This window comes from Mixophyes fleayi, chromosome 6 (assembly GCF_038048845.1).
Source record: "Mixophyes fleayi isolate aMixFle1 chromosome 6, aMixFle1.hap1, whole genome shotgun sequence".
In the NCBI taxonomy this organism is placed as follows: domain Eukaryota; kingdom Metazoa; phylum Chordata; class Amphibia; order Anura; family Limnodynastidae; genus Mixophyes; species Mixophyes fleayi.
Window position 1 is genome coordinate 46,820,803 of NC_134407.1, and position 26,494 is coordinate 46,847,296.

The following is a 26,494-nucleotide window of genomic DNA, read 5'->3' on the forward strand; positions in this document are numbered from 1 at the left end:
ATGTCAGGTCACATTCAATGTGAAGCTAATTACATTACAAATAGACCGGACCCTGAAGCAGATATGAACATTGTAAGTTTTCCCTTCCAATATAATATTGATGTATTTGTTGCACGTTTTACAGTTGTGAAAAGAAAAGAATATGATCACACAGATGATTAGTGAAATCAAGTCTGATAATCATGTGAAGGCAGTCTTTTTTGCAGGCTGAGCCAGCATTCATGAGACTATTAATGTACTAAAATCTAGTGATCGATAGTAGGGGCACCAAGCCTCGGTACCCCGACAGGTGATGGCGATATGAGGTTTAGTTGTTATATCAGAAAGAATGGATAAGTGTCTGGGTGTAGCTTTAAAAGTCAATATACAAAACATGATTAGCAAATTTCCAAACACCATCATAAACATCTCTGACCCCTGCAGTTCAAATCAGGTAATAGGTTGGATATGATTGGACAGAACACAGAAGCATTCCAAAACAATTCGGGAAGAAGGGTATATATAAAAGTGTAGTAATGTACCTGAAAGAATATATAGGAGAAATGACAGCTATAGACACATCCGTTGCCTCATTTAGGATTAGGAGAAATTCCATCTAAGGGACATGTTGACATGTTAAGGGTGCAAAGGCAATCTAATATATAAAAGCCTAGCGGCGTGTGTTAGTGTGTGTGTGTGGAAAAAAACTACCGGGTGACAGAGTGCTCAAGCTGCAGCGCCACCTGCTGGGCGGAGTTATATACTACACTGACCTACTAAATTCTTAGCATTATCTTCTAATCTAATATATAAAAGCCTAGCGGCGTGTGTTAGTGTGTGTGTGTGTGTGTGTGTGTGTGTGTGTGGCAAAAACTATTTTCTCAGAAAGGGCTCATCCATTTGACCTGAAATTTGGTATACTGACATTATTTGACAAAAAAATTATAATAGTGAAGTCAGTTAACTTCCATCATCCCCGCTTCCCCCTGTGGGAGGGGTAGTAAAGGCTAAATTCATGAGTTGAGGGCTCAAACTCATTTTTCGTGGGGTAATTTTACCTCATGAACACACATGCTGTTTTAGTGTGTGTGTGTGTGTGGAAAAAACTACCAGGTGACAGAGTGCTCAAGCTGCAGCGCCACCTGCTGGGCGGAGTTATATACTACACTGACCTACTAAATTCTTAGCATTATTTAATATATAAAAGCCTAGCGGCGTGTGTGTGGCGATGAAGATGACAAGAACCTTTTTAACACCTTAAGTAGCTTGATTTGACTAGAATGCATGAGTATCATGCACGGGTTAACTTGTATATATATATATATCATTTAGAGTTGAGGTAGGATGTGCCCACCTTCCAATTCTGAATCTGACTGCAAATTTAAATTAGCTGCAGCACAAAATGGTTTTGCCAAGGTGCACAATTGCATTTTCTAGCTGGATCAATCCCTAATTCTAAATAAGGCCGTCAATGTTCAATATTTATCTCCATATTTATAGAGAAATCCCACCCTCATTTTTTGGCAAACAAGAGTTGTCCTATTAGCCTTTTTATGGGCTTGTTATGCATACAATATACACTGTGTATAGATGTATAGGTGCCCTACACAGCAAATGTGCACTGTGTATAGTTCTACATAAGGGACCTCATTTAGAGTTGGACGCAAAGTCCGTTTTAGGCGCATCCAACAAAAAAACACTATCACGCATGTCATATTTAAATACGCAAAGGAAGAATGTGAAGTTTATCAATCAAATCCTGCTGGTGATAAGTGCAACAATTGTTCTCTAATACCTCCACATGATGACCAATACTTTTTGGCTCCTTAACTGTAGGTATTGACCTAAGCAAATGATCTCTACAAAAATATATCTATAATACATTATATGCTAAATGTATACCTAACATAATTATATAATTGCATAGCACACTTTTAGCAGAGTGTTAGATGTATATTTTAAGTAATACAATAACTACAAGATGACATATGTCAGTGTTTATCAAAAATGATGTGCGATATATTTTATTACGTAACATAAATGATCAAAGCTACTAGATGTTGTACTATTTGAAATGTTACATGCAAAGTTAAACTGATATTGTCATATTTTATCATGTAATTTTAAGTATGTATTTATAATTATAAGAAAACACTACACTAGGGCTCATTTAGAGATGGACACATATGCGTTCAGAACTTAAGCGGGGAAAACAGGGACGTCAAAAATGTTTATTTACATGCATATGTTCAGTGGCTCCAAAACAGTATCATTTGCAACAGGCATATTATTATTATTATCATTTATCTGTTGGGCGCCACAAGGTTTCCGCAGCGCCGTACACAGTACAAACAGTAGTACAAAACAGGGTGACAAAGTGCAGAACAATAAACACAAAGTTCCAATGCTTCAGGAACTCCAGGAAGACATATGGAGTAAAGACAGAGCAGAAGAACCGGTATGGAGACAGGAGGGGAGGGGGGGCCCTGCTCATAAGAGCTTACATCCTAAGGATAAGAGCTTACATCCTAAGCCATACGTCAGACGTGGCAAATCCATATATGATATTCTTGATTTTAAGCCTTATGGACAACATGCTCTATTGCTCTGTATGTGAGACTATATATCTTTACACTTTAATAATCTAATAATTTATCTTCTATATTTTTACAGAATGAACTGATCAGATACAGAGGATATCCCAGTGAGGAATATGAGGTGGTAACTGATGATGGCTATATCCTGACTGTTAACAGAATACCACATGGAGTCAGGTGTCAATCTATAGGTATATTCAATATGCTGGGTTGTGTTGAGAATTCAGTGGTCCAAATTATATATGAGAAGTAGATATTATTTCCTCATATTTCCCCCAAAATGCAAAAATGTTCTTTCTCACTTCTGTATGAGCAATGAATTGATACATAGTGATGTTGAAAGACATAGGTCAATCAAGTTCAACATTTCATAATTTCGAATTGGGTTGATCCAAAAGACGGCAAAACAAAGCCCCCTGTGCAGCAATTTAGCCTTGGATAAACCACCCACCGCACCCCATAATCTCTTCTACAAATTTTAGCTGTAGATAACATTTCTTATATGAAAATTATCCAATAACCTCATGTATATAGGAATTCCACAGCTTAACCTTCCTTACAGTAAATTGCTCCATCCATTCACAATTCTGTGTTCTGTAGGGTACTTGGTACAAACCTTTGTATTGACCTTGAATATATATTTATTATTATTACCATTTATTTATATTTAAACAAATTCATTAGGGTCACCTCTAAGGTGCCACTTTTTAAAGTAAACAAACCTAGTTTTTCTGATCCCTCTTTATGATTTACTATTCCTTAACTTTAATTAGCAAGGTTGCTCATCTGGAGTTCTATGTCCTTCCTATAGTGTAGTGATCAAAACTGAATCCTATATCAGGTTGTGGTCTAACTAGTGGTAATACTGTATTTGCATCATGTGCCATTATCCCCATTTCTATGCATTCAAAGATTTTATTTTTCTTTGCAGCTTCTGTGATAGACCAATGATAACTTTTTGTGTGTAACCAATTTTTATTGAAGACCAGTGATAACATTAACCTAGTCTCAGTATGTTTCCTTATTATGCTTTGTCTTCTAGCCTTCAACCAGCTCTCTGCTCATGTACATACACCTAGTACTCTCACCAGACTGGCATGTGGAACAGTATCAAAGGCTTTCTAAACACATCATTTCTCTAAATACATCACAGCAATTGTACTACCATGAACCAGTTTGAAACTTACCTCCTCATTAGCCTATACCAGATATTTAAGGTATATGCTACAGTTTGTGAGCTCGGGGGAAGGGCAGGTCTAGCCTGTCTTTGGTATCCATGCCAAGCCAGAGAAAGAAACAAGGGTACATGCCTCATGCATTTTGACCTATTGTTTATGTTTACTGTTAGTAGTCCCAACTCCTAACCTGCCCTGAGAGACAGTCCTTGAAAGAAGGGATAAACTCAGCCTGTATTGTTTAATATTACAAATATATTCCATGAAGGAGGACTGGAACATTTTGAAAGAGCATTGTTTTATCTGTATTCGGATGGCTTGAAGTTGACAACTTATTCATTTTTCTAATGCTTAGTCTCTCATTCAGTGTAAAGTGGGGGACATCCGATCATTTAAGATCTGCTTCCAGAGTTTTTGCTAGTGGAAGGAAGTTTATAGCAAATAATATTTCTGGACACTTAAAATTTTAGTGCCTAAGTAGTTATTATTATTATTATCCTTTATTTGTTAGGTGCCACAGAGTTCCGCAGCGCAGTACACAGCACAAACAGTAGACTATACAGGGTGAAACATTACTGAACAATAAACAAAAAATACCTATACTCAGAAACTCCAGGCAGGCTAATGTAGTAAAGACGGAGCAGAAGAACAGGTATGGAGACAGGAGGGAAGAGGGCCCTGCTCATAAGAGCTTACATCCTAAGGGAGGGTAAACAAAAATCAGGCACAAAGGGGAGCCAGTTGAAGTATGGAGGAGAGAAAATTGGGACCAGGAGGAGAGAGGGGAGAACGAGCGGTGGAGATAAGGGGGTTAGGTGGAAGGTTGGTAGGTTTTGTGGAACAGGTGAGTTTTAAGTGCCCGTTTGAAGGAGCACAGATTAGGAGAGAGACGGATGAAGCGAGGGAGGTCATTCCAGTAAAGGGGGGCCGCACAGGAGAAATCTTGGCTCCTCCTCCTCCTCCTCCCTCCTCCTCTTTTCAAAGAGCATCTAAAGATTTGAAGGCTGTGGGAAAGTCTGATTGAGCGTGTTAGTAAGTGGGGAGTAGCACGGGTGAAGTCTTGTAGGCAGGAGTGAGAGATGGTTACCAGATACTACCAAATATCTTCAGAAATAGCTGTTTTTGTTTCCATTAAATTTACCTGTATCCCTCTTACATCTGGATTGATTCCTGATAAAAGTATCTAAATATTCCATTGTCAGAATATATATGAGTGGGGAGAGTGGGCGGGCCTGTCTAATTCTGTTCCAAATCTCAAACTTTTTGACACAGCGCCATTTTCTCTAATTCTTGCTTGTGGTGAATGATATAATGCAATTCCATGTGAGATAAAGGAGTCATCCAAGCCTGCAGTATGTAAAGTGCTATTCATGAAAAACCAATCTTCCCTGTGTAATGTTGTTTCTGGCTTCCCTGAGAGGAATGAAGCACATCTTATCGAGGGTCTATTAAATGTAATTCAATGATTTGCCAGGGCTTTGCAATAGATTTATATCGGCATTTATACTGGCATTTAACAGAGAGATCAGCCTTACCCGCTTTAGGAATTATTGTAATTTGGGCTTCTATAGCTTGAGCTGAAAAGGTGTACATCATGGGTAAGTAAATAGATATAACTAAATCCTGAAACAGCTTAACCAGTAAAATAAATATAAAATTAATGAAATAATCATCCTTCCAGAGTGGAGTGGTCTCTGTGTTGTAGTCCTCATTTCTATCTTCTCCTGGGAGATAGTATCTATTAGGATACCCTCAGTCTATTTTCAGGGTCACTCTTCCACAGAAGAATTTCCTGGGTTCTCAGAAGATTGATTCATAAGTGAGAGGCTTTCTCTCAGAGAAGTAGATGTATATTGCCTATACCGTTTTTTGCCCGTCCGTCTCTGGGGTCGAAATCTTTTTATTACAGGTTAACTTTATCTTTGTCAGGGGGTTCACCTCCTCAATAGCCATTACTCTATTCCCAAAGGCCATCACTTCTGTGCAAATAGTGCCAATTTCCTCACACACATCAATCATCATGGTTTTGAAGTCCACATCTATATACGTTTTAGTTGGGAGCTGTCTTAGGGATATGCTCCCTCGCCTGCGTCACTTTCTTCTTCAAATGCATCTACTTCACAATATTAGGTACTTATACTGTGCCTTTCTTTTTTTTAAATGTGGCAGATTTATAATTGGGGTAGGGCATGTCCTAAATCATCTTTAAATTTCAGTGTACAAATAGCTATCAGGTATTTGTGTGCTACATGAAAAAACAAATAGTATTTAACTTATGGGGAAAATAAAAAAATAATTTCCCCCCCTTGCATTGTAACATGGTTTTGTCCAGGAGAAAACTTACTCAGTTTTTTTGCCTTACTTTCTTTAATGATTCAGGCCCACTGAGTTTTGTTTAAGTCTTAATGTGTTGTTTTTGTGGGTTGTTTGGTAATTTATTAAGGACAATTAACATTTGCTTCAGCCAGTTAGAACACTATTACTGTCCGTAGGAGCACTATTGCTTTCAATAATATGCTTTTTTATTTATAACACAAGTTTTGTGATATAGATTAGCAAAATCATAAGAAATGTAAATAGCATTTATGCATAGTCCATAATAATAGTCATCTCTTTGGTGCAGAGGCTCAAATATGTAACATCCAATTGCTCTGTCATAGCAGGGGCAGGCTGACATTCTCTTCATAGTTTGTTAAATATCAAACAAATAATTTCTTTTGCATCGACATCCCCATCCCCTGCTATTGTCTTTGTGTTTTACCTATTTCATAACCTGTTTCTTTTTATTGGGTCTTTGAAGTAAACAGTTTTGTGTAACATAACTAAATACCTCCACATTATGTTGTTAGCCTATATGCCATGTCTGATAAGAACAGAACTGTTTATCTTATGGCAGTTTTGCAATAACATGTGCACTCTTATAGATACTAAAAAACTAAAAAATAGAAAAAGATGTACATGTAAAGATTATTGTTCGTGGTAAGTGATCTTTAATGTAAGAATCTTTAATGTAAGAATGTGACTACAGTACTACTTGGGTAGGTAGGATCTGGGACATAGCTCCTGTAAGTGACCTTAGCATTTTTTTAGGGGTAAAGGTTTATGGGGCAATACACTTCAAACATTAGTTTAAGTTAAATGTCACATTCCTTTTATATGCATAGCATACAGATAAGACCCACCACAAAGGGTAAATGCCAAATGAACATAACATTTAGACCGGCGGTTCCCAAAGTGTGCGCCGCGGCTCCCAGGGGTGCTGCGGCGCTGTTACAGGGGTGCCGCGGGCCAGCCATAGTAAAAACAAACAAACAACACAAAAACTTACCATCCTCCTCTTTCACACAGCTTGTCACTGAATATCGACATTCAGTGACAAGCTGCGTGAGAGAGGAGGATGTTAGGTCCCGGCGCCGCGCGGATTGGTAAGTTTTTGTGTTGTTTATTTTTTGTATGGCTGGTGCGCGGCAGAGGGGGCAGAGTGAGAGGGAGCGTGAGAGAGGACAGAGGAGGGGAACAGCGTGACAGAGGGTAGAGGAGGGGGACAGCGAGACAGAGGGGGGGACAGTGTGGGAGAGGAGGAGGACAGCGTGAGAGAGGGCAGGGGAGAGGGACAGCGTGAGAGAGGGCAGAGGAGGGGGACAGCGTGAGAGAGGGCAGAGGGGGCAGCGTGAGAGAGGGCAGAGGGAGCAGCGTGAGAGAGGGCAGAGGGGGCAGCGTGAGAGGGGGCAGAGGGGGCAGCGTGAGAGAGGGCAGAGTGTCTGGATGCAGAGGGGGCAGTGTGTCTGGGGGCAGAGGTGGCAAAGTGTCTGGATGCAGAGGGGGCAGAGTGTCTGGATGCAGAGCGGGCAGTGTGTCTGGATGCAGAGGGGGCAGAGTGTCTGGATGCAGAGGGGGTATTTTTGCATACAACTAAATAAGTATTTCTGTCATGACCTAAATACTTCTTACAATTTTTTGACCCAACCACTTCTAAAACAGGACTGCTCAGTAATTATTTTGGAGGGGTGCCTTGAAAAAATTATGGAGACTCTAAGGGTGCCGCAAACTGCAAAAGTTTGGGAACCACTGATTTAGACTATAGATACATTTAAATGATAGGCCTCTGCATGGCTACCCACTTTCCAGTATTATGTCTAATGCTAGAAAAATAAATAAATAAATAATAAATATATAAAGGGAAAGACATGTTGGGGACGGGGTTTATTTGTCTATGTCTAGAGTCTGCCCTTTGCCCTTGGAATGTGTCATCTGAAGTGATGTTACACAACATGAGTGACAGAGTTTGTAGACGTTAGCCCTGAATTAACAAACTAATAGGTGTAGACTCTCAGTGCTCCACATAGATCATTAATCACTCTGCAGTAAAATAATGATTGCAATTATGCAAGAGGTAATAAACAAATATGATACAGCTGAGGAAACAATATAACAGTGATTTCCAAAGATTACCTGGAAATGGGTCTGGGTTAACCTAAGACCAGGCTCAGAGGGGAGAAGGAGGCTGCTGTAAATAGCAGACGAAAAATCATCCAATAGGAAGGTAGAGGTAAGGTTTTATAAAATCTTGAAGTCGGATCCCTATGTTTTGGCAACTGTGCTTGATCCAAGGTTTAAGACCTACATCGATTCCTTGCTTCCAAATGACCGAGATCTGAACAGTTGCAAGGAGCTCTTGGTCAGCAAGTTGACCGCTAAACTGGGCCTTGGCTTGACGACGTTTCCTCCTTCAGTTTCTCAGGCAGCTGCTGCTCGTAAGAAATTGCACTTTCCAAAGAGAAGCAGGTATGATGCAGGTGGCAGACCACAACAGTTTGACATCTGGGCTGGTTTGAAAGATTTTACCAAAAAAACTCCATCCAATCTTACTATTAACATGCAAAGGATGGTGGAGGATTATTTTCAAGAGTTAATTGATATAATAATAATAATTGATAATTGATATGGAATTTCGTCAGACAGTCCCTTTCCATACTGGTAGGAAAAACAAACCATCTGGAAACCCATGTATAAAAACTTGCTTTGCAATACCTAAGCTGCCCACCCTCCAGTGTGTACTCAAAAAGAGTATTCAGCACAGCCAGGAACCTCGACAGTGATCAATGTTTATCAAAATGAACTACATCTTCCATGAAGAAGACATTTACCGGCAAATACATCCAAGTACTGACACTTCTCTAATGGTGGATTCCAGCAGAGATAAATTAATAGTCTGTGATGATGATGTACACACTGATGAGGGTGAGGATGATGCTGAAGATGACATCATCTTGACAGTGTAGAATTCACTTCACAGCACTGTGGGTCTAACATGCCTTTAGGTCATTGATAGCTGTTTAGTGGGGGCCCAAACAAACCAAGCACTTCATCCACAAAAGTGGCAGCCCTTGTCGCTGAAGTGCTTGGTTTGTTAAAGTGTGCATTTCCTTTGTAAAATCCAACATATGGGTGGGTGGGAGAACCCAAGGACAATTCCATCTTGCACCATTAATCTTTCCTGGCACTTATGTGTGTTTCTGCCATTACTTTAACAAGCCCATTGATAGCTTGTTGGCCCTCCCTTCAGCCACAAAAGTGCCACTCCTTGTGGATGAACTGCTTGGCTTGATGAATTGTACATACTACCTTTACTAATTGTGGGTGACATTGTTATCTTGTTTATTAAGGGCCACAAGAAAATAAGCACTTCAGTCACAAAAGTGCTACTCCTTGTGGATGAACTGCTTGTTTTGATCAATTGTACATGCTACTTCTCCTAAAATTGAATGGAAATCAATGGAAATTAGTGTTAGTGAGGTTAATAATAATGTAGATACAAAATAATAATGAAATTATGTGATTGTACCCCAAAAAATTAAATTTAATAAAAAAATAGCTAAACAAAACCAAAACACGCAAGGGTGGTTTTGGCAAAACCAAAACCGGAAGCTTATCCAGATCCAAAACCAAAACCAGTGAGCATCTCTGACTGTAATAAAACAATACTAGGTAATACAGACAGACAGAGAGGTAAGAAGGCCCTGCTGACAAGCTTACAATCAATGGGTGTACTCAAACATATACTTCAGGAAAACACCTACACATAGTCTACACATAGTTTACATCACCTATTGTCACAGTTCGGAGATCTAGGAGTGCCCGAAGCGTTTGCCCGGTTTTTAGCGCCACCCCCCTTGAGGTTTGGAGTCTAACGGAAAGGAAGGTTTTTATCAGGGACTCCCGCAAGGAAGTATGGAATTGGCGACTCCCTAACCGCAGGTCACGGTCCTCTCAGAGGGTAAAGGGCAAAACCTAAAGGAGAGCCTAGTATATGGAGGAACTAAGGAGCAGGAGGTCTCAGGAGATAGGAAACCCTTGGGACAAGGATGACAGCGGGAGAAGATGTTCTGTAGCAGAGACTGCTGAAAAGATCCTGTTGAGCTGGGAAGCACCAATGAATTAAGAACACAGAGGATAAGATGTTCTGCAGCAGCGGCTGCCGAAGAGGTCCTGTGGAGCTGGAAAGCGCCTATGAGTCAGAAACACGGAGGAGAGGATATTCTGCAACACCAACTGCCGAAGCGGTCCTTTGGAACTGGAAAGCGCCTATGAGTCAGGAACACAGAGGAGAAGGTGTTCTGCAGCAGCGGTTACCGAAGAGGTTCTGTGGAGCTAGTTGCTGAACGAGCAATAGAGCACTGGAGACTGCACAACAGGATAACATGAGACACAGTAGTCTGGACTTGGATACGTCTAACCAGGAGGAGAGACCTGAAGATCTGGCACCCTTATATTACAGAAGGTGCCTTTTATAGTGGATCTGCAGCTGATTGGTGTCCGGAACATGAATAATTGAAAATGCTAGGTCCGCACATGCGCAGAACCCGGCAAGATGGCGGCCACATTGGAGACCACAGCATTTGTCTGGAGAGGAGCAGTCGGGTAGAGAGAGGTAAGTAAAAGCCCGTCTGCTCAGCAGATCTGAATGGTGACACCTATATATATTGAACTACTGTTCACGCAATCATAGATTATTTAGATTTAATTAAAGACAGTATTCATGCTCAGGTTAATGGACAGATTCATGTAAGTGTAAAACAACTGTTAGTTGAAAATTACATGTCTACAAGGAATCTTTTTTCAGGCATGCAGTGAGCAAACTGGACTGGTTAGGAGTGTGAAAAATTATATATTTGCATTATTTTTCATAGCTTCAACACATGCCCTAATAGAGAAGCTGTTCTCAGTTCTATTTTGACCTGCTCAGAGGCATGCACTGTGATCAATATTCCAGTTGTCTGCAGTATTTTGAGAGCATCATGCTTTATTTGGAATACATTTTGAATAAATTCACATATCGTTTTTTTCCTTGGGTATCTAAAACACTAAGAAATTGCAGTTCTCAAGGCATATCTATAAACCTCTAAAATCTTATGGATTCATGCTTTGGTTTTTTTCACTAGTACAACAAAGTAAAAAAAAAAAAAAAAAGCACTGTGCTAATTTAAGTGTCTTTTAATAAACACATTAAGAAAAGTGCATTAGTTTGGGTTTATAAGAGCATATCCTAAAGCCTTTTACTATAAATTGCAATTACAAACTTTTCCTTATGTTCTTATTTAAGTTTCAGAAAAACCTGTGGTATTCTTGCAACATGGCCTGCTTGCCGATGCCAGCAACTGGATCACTAACTTTGAGTACAATAGCTTGGGGTTCATTCTGGCAGATGCAGGTTATGATGTGTGGATGGGAAACAGTCGAGGGAACACCTGGTCTATGAAACACAAGACTTTATCCCCTAAGGACAATAAATTCTGGGCTTTCAGGTATGTAAATGCTCATGTTATACGCTCAATGTCCACTTTACTAGATACATCTGTATGCCTGCTCATTAATGCAAATATCTACTCAGTCAAACATGTGGCACCAACACAACGCATAATAACATGCAGACATGGTCAAGAGCTTCAGTTTTTGTTCAGACCAAACATCAGAATGGAGAAGAAATGTGATAGAAGTGACTTTAACTGTTGAATGTTTGTTAGTGCAAGATGGGGTGGTTTGAGTATCTCAGAAACTGCAGAGTTTCATGCACATCAGTCTCTAGAATTTATAGAGAATTGTGTTTAAAACAAAAAAGCACCCATTGTGGGCGAAAATGCTTTGGTAATGAGACAGTTCAGAGAAGAATGGCCAGACTGGTTCAAGCTGGCAAGTAGGTGAGAATAACTCAAATATACATGTGTTACAAGAGTGGTATGCAGAAGACTATCTCTGAATGCACAGCACATCAATCCTTGAAGTGCAGTAGAATACCACACCGTGTATCACTCCTGTCAGCCAAGATCAGGAAACTGAGGCTACAGTGGGAACAGGTTCACCAAAACTGGAAAGTTTAAGATTGGAAAAGTTGCCTGGTCTAGTGAATATCAATTTCTTCTACGACATGCATTTGGCAGGATCAGAATTCATGCTGCCTTGTGTCAATGATGCAGGTTACTGTTGTTGGTGTTGGAGTAACGGTGTGGAAAATGGTTTATTGGCACACATTAGGTCTCTGTCGTTCTTTCTGCAACCTTCTGCTCCTACCCTCCTGTAATTGTGCCAGAGGTCCTGACTCTTCCCTCTTCTTCTTTTATAAACTGTCCTCTTGATTCTGTTCCCTCCAAGTTCCTCCTCTTCCTCTCTCCCAATGCCTTTTATCACCTTGCTCACCTCTTAACCTTTATCTCTTCACTGAAATATTCCCCTTGACCTTCAATCATGTACTCATCTCCCCAATTCTCAAGAATAGAGGAGATGTCCCAACCTCTCTCTCTAACTATTGCCCTATATCTCTACTTCCCTTTGCTTATACCATCCTTGAACGATTTGTATTCAATCGTCTCTCTTCCCACTCTCTTCTTGACCCACTCCAGTCTGGCTTCTGTCCCCTTTACTTAACTGAAAATGCCCTCACTAAAGTAACTAAAGACTTACTCTCAGCCAAGTCTGAAGGTTACTTCCCCCTTCTCATACTCCTCGACCTCTATGCTGCTCTTGACCCCACCGATCACTCTCTTCTCCTCATCACCCTTCACTCTATAGGTCTTCGCGCAACAGCTCTCTCATGGTTTGCCTCCCACCTCTATTGCCTCTAGTTTAATGTTTCTTCTCCTGACTCTTCCTTTCCCCTCTTCCTATTTCTATTGGAGTCCCACAAGGCTCTGTCCTTAGACCGTCTGCTCTTATCTCCATACAACACCTTTCACTGCGCACTTATTCAGTCATTTGTGCTCCAATACCACCTCTACGCTGATGACATGCAATTCTATCTTTCCTCCACTGACCTCTCTCCTGACACCCTATCCCAAGTAGCTGTCTCTCTACTATCACTACCTGGATGTCGCAGCACTTCCTTAACTTAAGATCTCCAAATCTGAGCTCATCATCTTTCTTCCTGCCAATGTTGTTATTGCTCCCAATATTTCCCTCTCAGTTGATAACATAACTCTCTCTCCTGTCACCCAAGCCCACTGCCTTGGAGTCATCCTTGACTCTGCACTCAGCTTTACCTCTCATATCCAATCCTTCACCAAATCCTGCCACTTTTTCCTCCATCACATCACATTTAAAAAATTCGTCCCTTCCTCTCTCAAGAAGCAGCAAAAATTCTGGTCCATTCAATCACATTTCTTTTCTCGACTACTGCAAACTCTGTATCACTGGCCTTCCCAATTCTCACCTTGCCGACCTTCAATTCATCCAGAATGCTGTGGCTAGGCTCATCTTCCTCTCCCAGTTCTCATCCTCTGCTACTCCTCTGCGTAAATCCCTTTATTGACTCCTAATCCGACTCACCTTTTTAAGCTTGCTAATCCAATCACCTCTTGATCATCTTATCCATCTTCTCCTCTTCCTTTATCCAGAATCTCCATTTCATCCCTGTTGGTCCTACTGTTTCTCACCACCCCTCCCTCTAGAATGTAGACTGTCTGCTTCCCTTGTATGTCCTGTCATGTCTTTTGCTACATTCTGTGTGAGTCCCCATAGTATTACTCGCACTCATCTGTGCTACTTATATATATTACTTCATCTATTTGTGACTTGCTTACTGTATCCAGAGCTATGAAATCTGTGACGCCTTATAAATGAATAATAGTTCATCTTAACCATTGTTTCAGTGTGCTCATACATTGTGGACACAGTACCTGCTGTTGCATAAAGTCCTGAAACTGTTCTGAGGCTTAGACCCCAATCACTCCTAAAACTACTGCTAAACCTTCCATTCTAACAACATTAGATCAGGAGCTAAAAGAACTTCTTGTTGATATTCAGAAGTATGCAGCACATTTAAAACAACTTAAGGTAAAGGAGGTTAAACGTGTGTGTGTGTGTGTGTGTGTGTGTGTGTGTGTGTAGACTATTGTGATTCTAAAGTCTATCCCTTGTTGGTAGAGATTAGTCTAAAGCTTAAGCTGGGTACACACTACACAGATTTCATCCAATAATCAGCCGACATACGACCGCTCGTTCAAAAGTCGGGTCAGTGCGTGCAGTGACACGATGGTCGAAAGTCTGCCCAAATGGACGATTGTCGCTTCATTTGGTTGGTCGTACCGTTTAATATTTTCGTTCCAATCTCGTTTCCGTTGTGTAGTGTGTATAAACTTCCGACCGATCCACAACAGTGAGTATGAAATTACAGTAATTGCTCACGACAACATGGCTGTAAAAAGTCACTAAAGGGACATCTGCTCTTCCCTTTATTGTCCTAAACAAGCCTAGTGTGTATGCAGTCCATGGACTGAGCGATCGGACCATCGATCGCATGTAAAATCGCTTGGCATAAAAAGTTGGTCGAAACTTCTGTAGTGTGTACCTAGCTTTCGAACTTTTTATCCTGAAGGAATTAAAGGAAATAAGATTTTCTACTACATCAATGGGGATCAGACAGTCATTACAAGAAGATAACAGTGGTTGTGAGGCTCCACAGGAGATATCTAGAACCATAGCTAGTTCAGATTCTTTTTGAGACACAAAAAAATCTGAAGGTGACTCAAGCATAAAAAGCTAGCAAGGGAAGAGCAGAGGATGGAAAGTGATTTGATTTTCGGTCTGTCATCTAGGGAATTATACTACACATGAGTGTTTTGTGTAAAGGTCTTTCCTTTTGTATTACCTTGGACTTTAACAGCTTTGGTTTTGAAGCAGATATGTTTTGTTTTGAGAAATGATTAAAACTTCAGAAACTCTACAGAGATTATCTGTCTCTACTTCAGGCAAACATGCTCAATAGATACATACATTGATTGTCTTGTGATATGCTTCTAATGCTGGACAATGTCACTTTTCATGAACACAATGATTTGGAAAAATATTGGAAATAAATAAATTTTAAACCCCGCTGAAAATGGAGGCCCATTGATATTTTGGATTATTTTTTTTTACCAAAGGGGTATTTTGAGTGTTGCTTTGTGGTACTCCAAACTTAATTATAAGTTTCAGTTAATAGTGTCTGATGGGTTTTAAGAAGGAATGAGTAATGGTTGCAGGAAAGGAATAATAATTTTTAAATATTGAATATCCAATTAAATCTTGTTTGTATTGGGTCCTTAAATTCCATAAAGAAAATTGAATTCCCCTTTTCATCCAATTATTGCTGCCACTAATAGTGTTATCTAACCATTGCACCATTAATTAATTTCTATTTACAAACCGATACATCTTTTGATAATCAAAAATCCATTGCTATTTCTTATTGAATTTATATTATATTTAGTAAGGACCATTTTGAAATTGATTAGTGATTATTTTAATTGTGAATGTGACAACTATCTGCATTTAAATAAAATGTCCATGGGCAGTTCAACTGTGCCTTCATTTGCATTTTATCTGTAGGTTATTTGGAGAATTGTTCATAGTATCCTCTTTTAGAAATATGCCACCTGCTGCCAGAATTTTATTGGTTGTGACTTGTGGTGGGACAAGATTTACTTGAAGGAGTTTATAATATTCCTGAACAATTTTGAGACACATCATCATCATCCAAACATTCATTTACACTCTATAAGCTTCCATGGTGTATTGGTAACATTATTACATTCTGACAGTTATCATTGAAAGTATTACACATCTCACAATTATCCAGCGCTTTACATATCTACAGTGAGTCTGACAAATGTCACAAACAAGCTAATGATCTGTCTATAGATTCTCAGAAAGTGGATATACTAAGCATGTCCTTGAACATGCAGTACTCAAACCCAACATCTGAAGCCATGTTTGTAATACTTTGAATTACATACGGAAATAAATAGTAGAACATTGATCCATATTTGCTTTGATCCTTCCACTCCCTTTGATTTGGTGTGGATACAGAGGGAAGAACTATATACAGTTGCCAAACATAAAATTAAACTGTTTGCATTCTCCACCAAAACAGGTTGTTATAAGTGTCAAAATTGTAGGATTTGTAATGTATTCAGGATTTAATAATTATTGTACCCCTAACGGACCAACAATTTTCCATTTTAGCCTACTATTACATGCCCATGCAATGACATTAATTTGTTTTAAACCTTGAAAACACTAATACTTCAGGTACTGTCGTTTGTGTGAACTCTGCTTTTGTGTTGCTTCTTTAATTCTATGATTTTATGGACTCAATTGTTTGTCTTTCTTTCCAGTTATGATGAAATGGCAAATAAAGATCTTCCCGCGGTTATAAATTTCATTTTAAAGAAAACCGAACAGGAACAAGTATACTACGTTGGTCATTCTCAGGGAACTACTATAGGTATGTTAACCAGATTTATATAATTTTATATAATTATAACAAAAGTTGGCTCGTAAGATTATGGGACAACTTAATTACTCTTGTTCAAGCATATGGCTCGCAAAATTAAGGTGGCAATCTATAAATGGGTATTAATATATTTATGCATATATTACAAATGTACTCTCAAATAAATAAATATGAATATTGTGTTATCCTATAATAGAATTTTACAATCAAGATAAAATCAGGTAAATGTGTATTTGAACTGTATAGCCTAATGTATCAAAAATAATATAACTGTCTTTTATACAATATTTTTTAATTTTATTTAAAACTTATGAACTAAAAATTGACTAATGTGTTATTTTTTCTTGATGAATAATCCTTTTTTTTTTGTCTTTTTAGGATTTATAGCATTCTCCACCATTCCCCAACTGGCCAAAAAAATTAAAATGTTTATTGCTCTAGCTCCGGTAGCTACACTAAAATACCCCAGTGGTCCAATTAAATTGGCTAAATTTTTACCAGAGAGTCTTATTAAGGTATGGGGTTCTGCTTTTTGTACAACTTTGAGGAGTGTTGTGTAACTAACAGAAACCGTCATTATAATGCAGCAGTTGTTCATAGTTATAGAGATCAGAGTGGAAGGTATCAAACATTATCCTGTATATTAACTAGCTGCTCTTCAGTGTCGCTGTTTAACATGACGTCATTATGCCCGGACGGCATGTTGATTCGCAGCAATTGTTTCAAGTGTGTATTACAAGCAGTTGATATAAAGACAATGTAGGAAACATCACTATCTGTGTTATACTATCGGGTAAATTTGTGTCTGGTTTTGGGTAATCTGTGTCTAGTGCCCAGCCTGGCATATTATGTATTCAAATTGTGTGTTGCCCTCACCTACCTGTTATTGCAATGTGTGTATATGTGTGTGTGCATATATATATATATATATATATATATATATATATATATATATATATAATTAATAAAGACTGTAGTCAATTCTTCCCTTGAGGTGCTCCACAATAGCTCCCATATCCATAGCAATTAAAACATATTCAAAAAGTAGAGAGGGCACTCACCATTTAAAACAATTAGATTATTCTTAATTTTCAATCTAGTTCCTTTATATTGTAATTGACGTTTTAGTGTCACATCCAGACCTTTTTCAAGACAGCAAGAGAGACTTACATAGAACAGTGGACAGAACAAGTATATATACATATACATATATGTATACATATATGTATATATATATATATATATATATATATATATATATATAAATCAAGTTTATTGACCTTAGTAAACATATCAATCATGTACATATAAAAATAATATTGATGTGTGAATTAATGTGTGAATTAAAACATGCCTGATGGTAGTAATACAAAACAAAAAAACAAAAATGTATTTTTGTTATTAGCTATTAATATGAGGTCATGCTAGCACACATCACTTGAGAAACAGTGATGTAGGGGATGTTATTGAGTGACATTTGATGCCAGTGGGTGGTGCTTGTTCATCCCTCCCCTTATCTCCTCTGCCTCCTCTCTGCCCTGTTAAATGCTATTCCCGATTAGCTTAACTCCCATTTCCTCAGCGAGGTTTATGCTGGCTGGAGATCAATTGCTTGCTGTCTTGCTGCAGAACCAGTTATTTGTCTTGGTAGTGAGTGAGGAAAGCTCAATATAACAAAACTCCTTTTTTTTAAAAAAAAAAAAAAAAAAAAAAAAAGCAACACTTCTATCCTCCTCTGCTCATGTGTTTTATTTGTGAATACTTAAAAATATCTTACATTTTATACTGTTTTCCTCCTCTGGACTCTGGCCATGTTTATAACTGACTTGCTCTTTCAACCTATTTTAAGATACTAATAATCAAATAATACGTCATTTACTGTGCATATTTGCATATTATTTTATTTCTTTATTGCATTTGTAACTGCTTTATTTACACTATTATTTTTTAATTTCAGTAATATGCCTTTTTGTGTTACATTAATCCTTACTTTTTGGAAATAATATCATTTTCTTACAGTATATATATATATATATATATCTTCTTATAATATAAAAGCCTAGTGGCGTGTGTTAGTCTGTGTGTGTGTGGAAAAAAAAACCCACCAAGCTGCAGCGCCACCTGCTGGGCGGAGTTATACACTGACCTACTAAATTCTTAGTGTGTGTGGAAAAAAAAACCTCAGAAAGGGCTGAAATTTGGTATACTAAGATGTTTTTAATTTGTTAATTTAATTTGTTAATTGTTAAAAGTGTTTATAAAGATTTTAAAAAAATATATATATATTTCTTGAAGGAGAAGTGACAGTTGGGAGTGGTTGGTGGTTGCCGGGGGTGACAGTTGGGAGTGGTTGGTGGTTGCCGGGGGTGACAATTGGGAGTGGTTGGTGGTTGCCGGGGGTGACAGAGCGAGAGGAGTGTGATACTCAGGACCGCTGAAAGAGATCCCTGTGTCTGTATAGACATCTGGATAGATGTGGCGATAAAGATGAAGGATAAGGTGATGGAGAAAAATGATGAGGTGGTGACATGTGGACAAAACCACGTTAAAAAAGGGCGCTTGCGTCGGGAAGTAACGCTCTTCCCCTGAGGAGGCCTGGGCTAGGCCCAAATGCATGACAAGAACCTTTTTAACACCTTAAGTAGCTTGATTTGACTAGAATGCATGAGTTGTATATATATATGTATGTATGTATATCGTAAAGGGGTAGCTATTTTAGGTTCTACTTACTGTGCTAATGTGAAAGCACGAAGGTCCAATGACGCGGCAAATATGCTGGTAATGCTAATATCGTTATAACCATTTAATAAATTACCTTCATTATCACACAGGGTTGATTCCAATTTAAACCCAGCTCTTATAAAGATAATTCTATTTCAATGTTTGCCTTATTTACTATTTACTTTGATTACCACAGCTTAATACAGGTAAGAATGACTATTATATCATATCATATCAAGAAAGAATTTAATATGTATTCTTATTAGCAATAGATATTTTCAATAATGGTATTTACATATATAATAACAGTGTAGAATGCATAATACATTTTACATGAAATACAATGCATTGCCTGCATTGTATAATCAAAGGATGTCCCACACATTGGGGATGGGAACCAAATGTGATCTCTCCATAAATATTAGCCATCCATGCTGTCCCTATGTAGTTCCTATAATTTATAGTTTTACCATCAAAACACTAGCAATAAACAGTGTGTAATATTACTCATATTTAAGTCTATTTCCTCATGTTCAAACAATTTACCACTGCTCTTTTGGGCCCATATGAAACCCACACCAGTTCTCCAGATAAAAGTTAAAGCTGTTTTTCCTTCTGATTCCTGTTCGCAAGTGAGTTTCTGGGTGAATGAACATGTGTTTTTTCCATTCACATCTTTTAATATGTCAATTAACTTGGAGGAAGCCCAGCCAGTACTAGGTCTGTATGGAACATATATCAAAGTCAAAGAAACTGATTTTTCTAAAGAGAATTCTAATGAAGAGGGGGTCTCCTCTTCATTATATATATATATATATATATATATATATATATATATATATATCCAAAATACCTCTGAAGGTGTCTTGTGGTATCTGGTTCTAAGACAATACCAGCAGATTGGGATCTGTAGCACTGAATATCTGGATTGTGGTCTGGAGGAATTGGAAGCCAAGTTGACACCTTGGTCTTCAAATCATTCCTGAACAATGTTTGCAATGTGGCAGGGCACATTGTCCTGCTGAAAGAGGCCATTGCCATATGGTAATACCGTTATCATGAAGGGGGTATTTGGCCTGCAACAATATTTAGATAGGTGGTACGCGTCAAAGTAATATCCACATGCCAGGATCCAAGGTTTACCAGCAGAACATTTACCAGAGCATCACACTGCCTCCACCTGCTTGCCTTCTTCCCATAGTGCATCCTGGTGCCATCTCTTCCCCAGGTAAACAACGCACACGCACCTGGATGTCATGATGAAAAAGGATAATAATATATCCCACTCATTGACAAGTAAAGTGAATAACATTGATTATCTTGTTGCAATGCGACCTGTCAAGGAGCAGGATATATTAGGAAGCAAGTGAACAGTCAGTTTTTGAAGTTTATGTGTTGGAAGCAGGAACAATGGACAAGCGTAAGGATCTGATCAACTTTGACAAGGGCCAAATTGTGATGTCTAGACGACTGGGGCAGAGCATCTCCAAAACAGCAGGTTTGTGGGGTGTTCCAGGTATAAAGTGGTTAGTACCTACCAAAAGTAGTCCAAGGAAGGACTACCGGTGAACCAGCGACATGGTCATGGGCACCCAATGCTCATTCATGCTTGTGGAGAGCGAAGGCTAGCAGTCAGCTAGGTTTCAGAACACACAGTGCATTGCAGCTTGCTGCATATGGGGCTGCAAAGCCACAGACCAGTCAAGAGTGCCCATGCTGACCCCTGTCCATCACTGAAAGTGCCTACAATGAGCACGTGAGTGCCAGGACAGGACCATGGAGCAATGAAAGAAAATGGCCTGGTCTGATGAATCATGATTTTTTGTGTTGTTTTTTTTACAGTATGTGGATAGACAGGTGTGTGTGCATCGTTTACCAAGGGAAGAGATGGTACCAGGATGCACTATGGGAAAAAGACAAGTCAGTGGAGGCAGTGTGATGCTCTGGGCAATGTTCTGCTGGGAAACCTTGGATCCTGGTATTCATGTGGATGTTACTTTGACACGTACCACCTAAGTATTGTTTTAAACCAAGTACACCCCTTCATGGCAACGGTATTCTCTGATGGCAGTGGCCTCTTTCAACAGAATAATGCGCACTGCCATATTGCAAAAATTGTTCAGGAATGGTTGGAGGACCAGGTCAATGAGTTAAAGGTGTTGACTTGGCTTCCAAATTACAAGAGCTCAATCCGATCGAGCATCTGTGGGCTGTGCTGGTAAAACAAGTTCAAACCATGGAGGCCCCAACTTGGAACTTACAGACCTTAAAGAATCTGCTGCTAACGTCTTGGTGCCAGATACCACAGGATACCTTCAGAGGTCTTGTGTCTATATTTATAGGGATTAGGAAGGTGAGGCATCAAGTTGTCTTAAAATAATTTCCTTAGAGATATAGTAGTAATATCTAGTTGTTATACATACTTGTGGACATAAAACACATCAGTTTGTCGTTTAATAAATCATATCAGTTTCATGTGTAGTGTGATGTAGTGCTTATTAAGCTTCGATCCATATATTTTTCCTAATGAACAGTATGTTAATATGGATTTTCCTGCTGCTCCAAGTGCCATCAGACAGAGGCTTGTGTGCTTTGCACAACAAGGGAAATGATTAGTTTGGACAGAACGACAAGCATGAAACATATGTCGAGGGAGATGCAATAGTATTTTGCATGAAGCCCCACAGCAGGTGGGCCTGTGTGCTTTCAATGCCAGGGCCGATTTTATTATCATTGATTTATAACCAATTGTAAATTACAACAGTCATTGTCATCTTAATAAATCACTTCCATGGGTCAAAATACTATGTGTTTGTTATCTTAATTTTCTTTTTCAGAGACCCAGATGGAGCCTGTAATAAAATGATTAAATTTGACGCATATATTCTTATTTTTTTCATTAGGAATTGTTTGGTGATAAGGCGTTCCTACCACAGACACGTATTATCCATTGGATTGCCGAGAAGTTTTGCAGTGAAGTGGGTCTGGAAGAATTATGTGGCAATATGCTCTTCCTTCTGTGTGGATTTAATAGGTGGAACCTAAATATGGTATGTTCACAAGTAATTACTCAGTATTATGTGAATAACAGGGAAATAGAGGCACTGGCACTGCCCATTAAATCAAAGCAATACATAGGAGTCCATATATAGTTCATGTAAATGTCTGCGGCTCCTCCTAGAGTCGAAATACTTATATATTGTAATAAAATCCACTTTATCTATTGGAACTACTTTTTTTCTTCCCTGTTCAATACTCCTCCTTCTGATTACTCTGTATTGTATGGTAAAACCTCAACTTAAATATTACTTAAGATGGGTTGTGAGGAACCATACAGTCTTTATATTGGCTAATATAGTTTGCCTCTATCCAACATGTCAATGACCTTCTTGCTATCAGGTTGTTGCCAACAACCTTGTCAGTTATTAAGGATAATTTGTGAACCAGGCACAACAAAAATGTCCCGCAAGATCTGTGATGACATCACAAAGGTCTGTTTGCTAACTGCTCCTATTTCTATGGGACGGAGCATGGATCTGTACCCTTATGTATTGAACATGTAACCTGTGGATGAACCTGTGTGGGTTATGTACATTCCAAACTACAGCAGGTTACAGCATTGATGTTTTGCAAGAGTTAATTTAACAGAAAGGTATATTTAAATGAGGTGGCATGTTTGGAGATTAATGTTGAAACAAGTGGTACGTGGGGGGGAGATAAAGCACACTATTTTGTAAAGGGAATAAAAGTGTTCTACCATGTTGGTAGATATAATGTTTGTTTAATTTTAGTGTACATTAATGCAAATGTTTATCTCTGTTTGGGAATAGAAGGGTTTATTTTATGTGGTGACATATACAGCAGAATAATTAGGCAAATCTTTTTATTAGGAACGCGATACTAAATATAGTGGTTATCTGTCCCTAGGAGACGGTCATATCAAGATAGAAGACGATTTTCAGGACCACTGATTACTAAGTCACTTTTCTGTCTGTTTCCATCTGTCCACAAACTATTTTTTTAATTTTTGCATTGTACTTTGTAGTTTTGCCAAAAAGGGTATCTCAACATTGGCACTAGTCTCATACATTGAACCTCCATGGCTATGATAATTTGATGAATGGTAATTAATATGAACAAGTATATTTTGACATCTCATTTAATCTTAAAAACATCTTACCCATTGCATGGTCTTTCTGGCCCTATATAATAAAACTAACCCTAGTCACTGGGTAATAGATAAGCATCGAATATATTAACAAACTGTGGTAATTGTTGCTTGCTTCACTTTATAGACTCGAGTGCATGTGTATACTTCACACTGTCCCGCTGGAACTTCTGTGCAAAATATCCTCCACTGGTCACAGGTATTGTGGACTATATTTTAAACATACATGGATTCAAATAAGAGTACAATATTTTTAATTAAAATGCATCCGTCACCTACAATAACAGTGATCGTGGGTCTCATTCATGAGGGTATATTTACTAAACTGCAATTTTATAAAAGTGGAGATGTTGCCTATAGCAACCAATCAGACCCTAGCTATAATTTATTTAGCACATTCTACAAAATAACAGCTAAAATCTGATTGGTTGCTATAGGCAACATCTCCACTTTTTCAAATCTGCAGTTCAGTAAATCTAGCCCATGGAGTGCAAAATAGCCTAGTGGCGATGTATGCATGTAGTCCTAGTTGTCCACTAAAACATATTTGAGTTTGCTGAGCAAGATGGTGGCATTTGCGGAGGAGCAGAAGTTTGTATTGGCAGATGAGAAGAGTGGGCAGAGCAAGAGCGTTTCTTGCCAAGTATGGAGCGGGAAACTTGTGTGTCTAGTTTTGTGGAGCAGTGCAAAAATGTGATTTAATTTTGCAGAGCAAGATTATTGAAATAAGGTGGAACGAGCATATTTTTAGGGTCTTTTCCTGCTGCACGGTATTGCACGTTACCATTGCACTCTATAAAAGAACAGGATTCTTGAACCAGCTCTGAGCTTGTGAAGCTCAGATCTCATCTTATACCTTTAGTGTGACACATTTTGAACTTTCCATAGGGATAGTTCTAAAGTGATAGGAAGCTGGCCATGGAAATGACATTTACACTTTTGCACAGTGAGCCTCTTCAGATTTACCATTGCAGACAACAAAGGTGCACTTCTAGCTTGGGGGCGCTGCAAAGCTAGAGCATTGATTAGGTCTTGTTGGGTGCTTGGCAGATATGGAGTGTGTTTGATCAGTATTAACAAGTTCACATTGTACTGAAAAGTGCATAATATTTACTAACCAATGTATGTTATTATTTAGGCCGTGAACTCTGGGAAACTGCAGGCGTTTGATTGGGGTATTGTAGGCAATATGAAGCATTATAAACAGGTAATACCTAAAAAACAAAAACAACAACTATTTGTGTGTTCTTATTTTAAACATTGGCATTTCCTAACAAAATACAATTGTAGTTTTCCTAATGCTTTTTGTTATAATTTCTCAAATCTGTTTATCTAAATTGTATCTACGCTGCACTGGTAACACACAGGTTTTTTAGAATACTATTTTTCCAGCTAGAAAGGCATGACATTCTCAATCTGACACAGAAGTAGTATGTAGCAGTAGTTACTAGGAAACACAGGAGATGCTTCAGACGAGTGTTCTAAACTGCCTGTGTGACACCAGCCTCACGTGTGTATGTGATAATGATTAAGAAGATTATTCATATTGTTTTTCGCAGCTAACCCCTCTTGTGTACAATGTGGCAGACATGAAGGTCCCCACAGCAATATTTAGTGGCGGCAAGGATCGGTTGGGTGATCCCAAGGATGTGGCTTTATTGCTCCATGAAATCAGTAACCTGGTTTATCACAAAGAGATTCCAGAGTGGGAACATCTAGATTTCATCTGGGGCCTGGACGCTCCATACAGATTATACAATGAAATCCTTAATTTGTTAGAACAGTTCCCATTATCAAAATGACAGATTTGAATAGATATCTACAATGGAGAAATTTCATAGGCTGTTTCTTTTCCTTAACACACATAACACATAGCTCCTGCACAACCTCTGTAATATGACTTATGCTCAGTAGGCCGAAGAATAGGATTTGATGCTAGATAATTAAGAGTTTATTTACAAGTGAGCTAGAAATCTGGACACACAAGGGCTGTTGCACAACTTCACTCACAAACAAAGAAACGCAATTGCGTGCATATGCAAAGTTGGGACAACTGGCAAGCTGTGTGCAGGTCTGCACCCGTACCCTATGTGCCTGGTTTTAATAGCAAAATACACATTCGCTATCAGGTGTGATCAAATTAAACAAAACCTTTAGAATACAGCAGGAACAACTATCCCTCTTGTATATGAATAAAAATAAAATAAAAATACTTGCTAAAATATGCTCACATAATATTATATATGCAATACAAAACGCATCAGCTTCAGAGATGAATATGCAACCAGCCAATCAGAAGCAGGTAGCTACCGTCATCATCAGCATCACCAGCCCATAGGCACCTACAAATGATAGGACTTGTATATGTTGCTGAACGAGTCTGCATCTGTACTCCTTAGAATGACTCCAGTCACAAGCGGTCGTTTCAGTTTTGTGCAAATCTACATAAGTGCGTATGCGTGCAACTGTTTTTCTGGGCATGATTAGAGCCAATTTCCATAGTTTACACTTGTCCAACTAAGCACAAGGCCCACAGTGCTTCAGCTACCCTACCCTACACATTATATAAAACATAATTCAGTGGCAACTCCTCCTTATCTTTCGCTTTTCGGTTGCACATTTAATATTAATTTTTAAAATAATATGGTATTTTATTGGTAGCTTGTTTTCAAACTCCTAATACATAATGGAATGAAATGTGTTAATTTTTAAAAATAAACAGCAATGTTGTATGATCATTTGTGTAAAAATGAGATTCTTACTGTAGTTATGAACACAAAATGCTCTAACACCACCACTAGGTGGCAGATTACAAATGCAAATGCCATTGTAGCTGATTAAAAGGGAAATAACAATTTAAAACATATGTTTGAAGTTTCATTGTATAAAAATAAATCTTAGCTGTGTATGTGTTTTCTGAAATGAAATAATGTGTCAGAGTACAATTTGTATTATAAGGTTCCGCCTTTCCTTATCTTTCCTGTTCTTCAATACAATCTGTTTTATGTAATAATAATATATTTGCTTACAATTTAGAAAATTATACATACATTTAATATACACATCACAAAACATTGACTACAACATT

At 38.5% G+C, this 26,494-nt stretch overlaps 1 protein-coding gene across 1 annotated transcript; it reads left to right on the forward strand.

The window, feature by feature from the left end:
• On the forward strand, nucleotides 1-26,094 carry LOC142095322 (lysosomal acid lipase/cholesteryl ester hydrolase-like). The gene is made up of 9 exons (XM_075178278.1): nucleotides 1-72; nucleotides 2,653-2,767; nucleotides 11,355-11,556; nucleotides 16,399-16,508; nucleotides 16,896-17,032; nucleotides 22,142-22,288; nucleotides 23,534-23,605; nucleotides 24,545-24,613; nucleotides 24,966-26,094. Exons 1-9 carry the CDS (start codon nucleotides 1-3, stop codon nucleotides 25,206-25,208), a joined length of 1,167 nt encoding a protein of 388 aa, XP_075034379.1. The 3' UTR covers nucleotides 25,209-26,094.
• The last annotated feature ends 400 nt before the right edge of the window (nucleotides 26,095-26,494 follow it).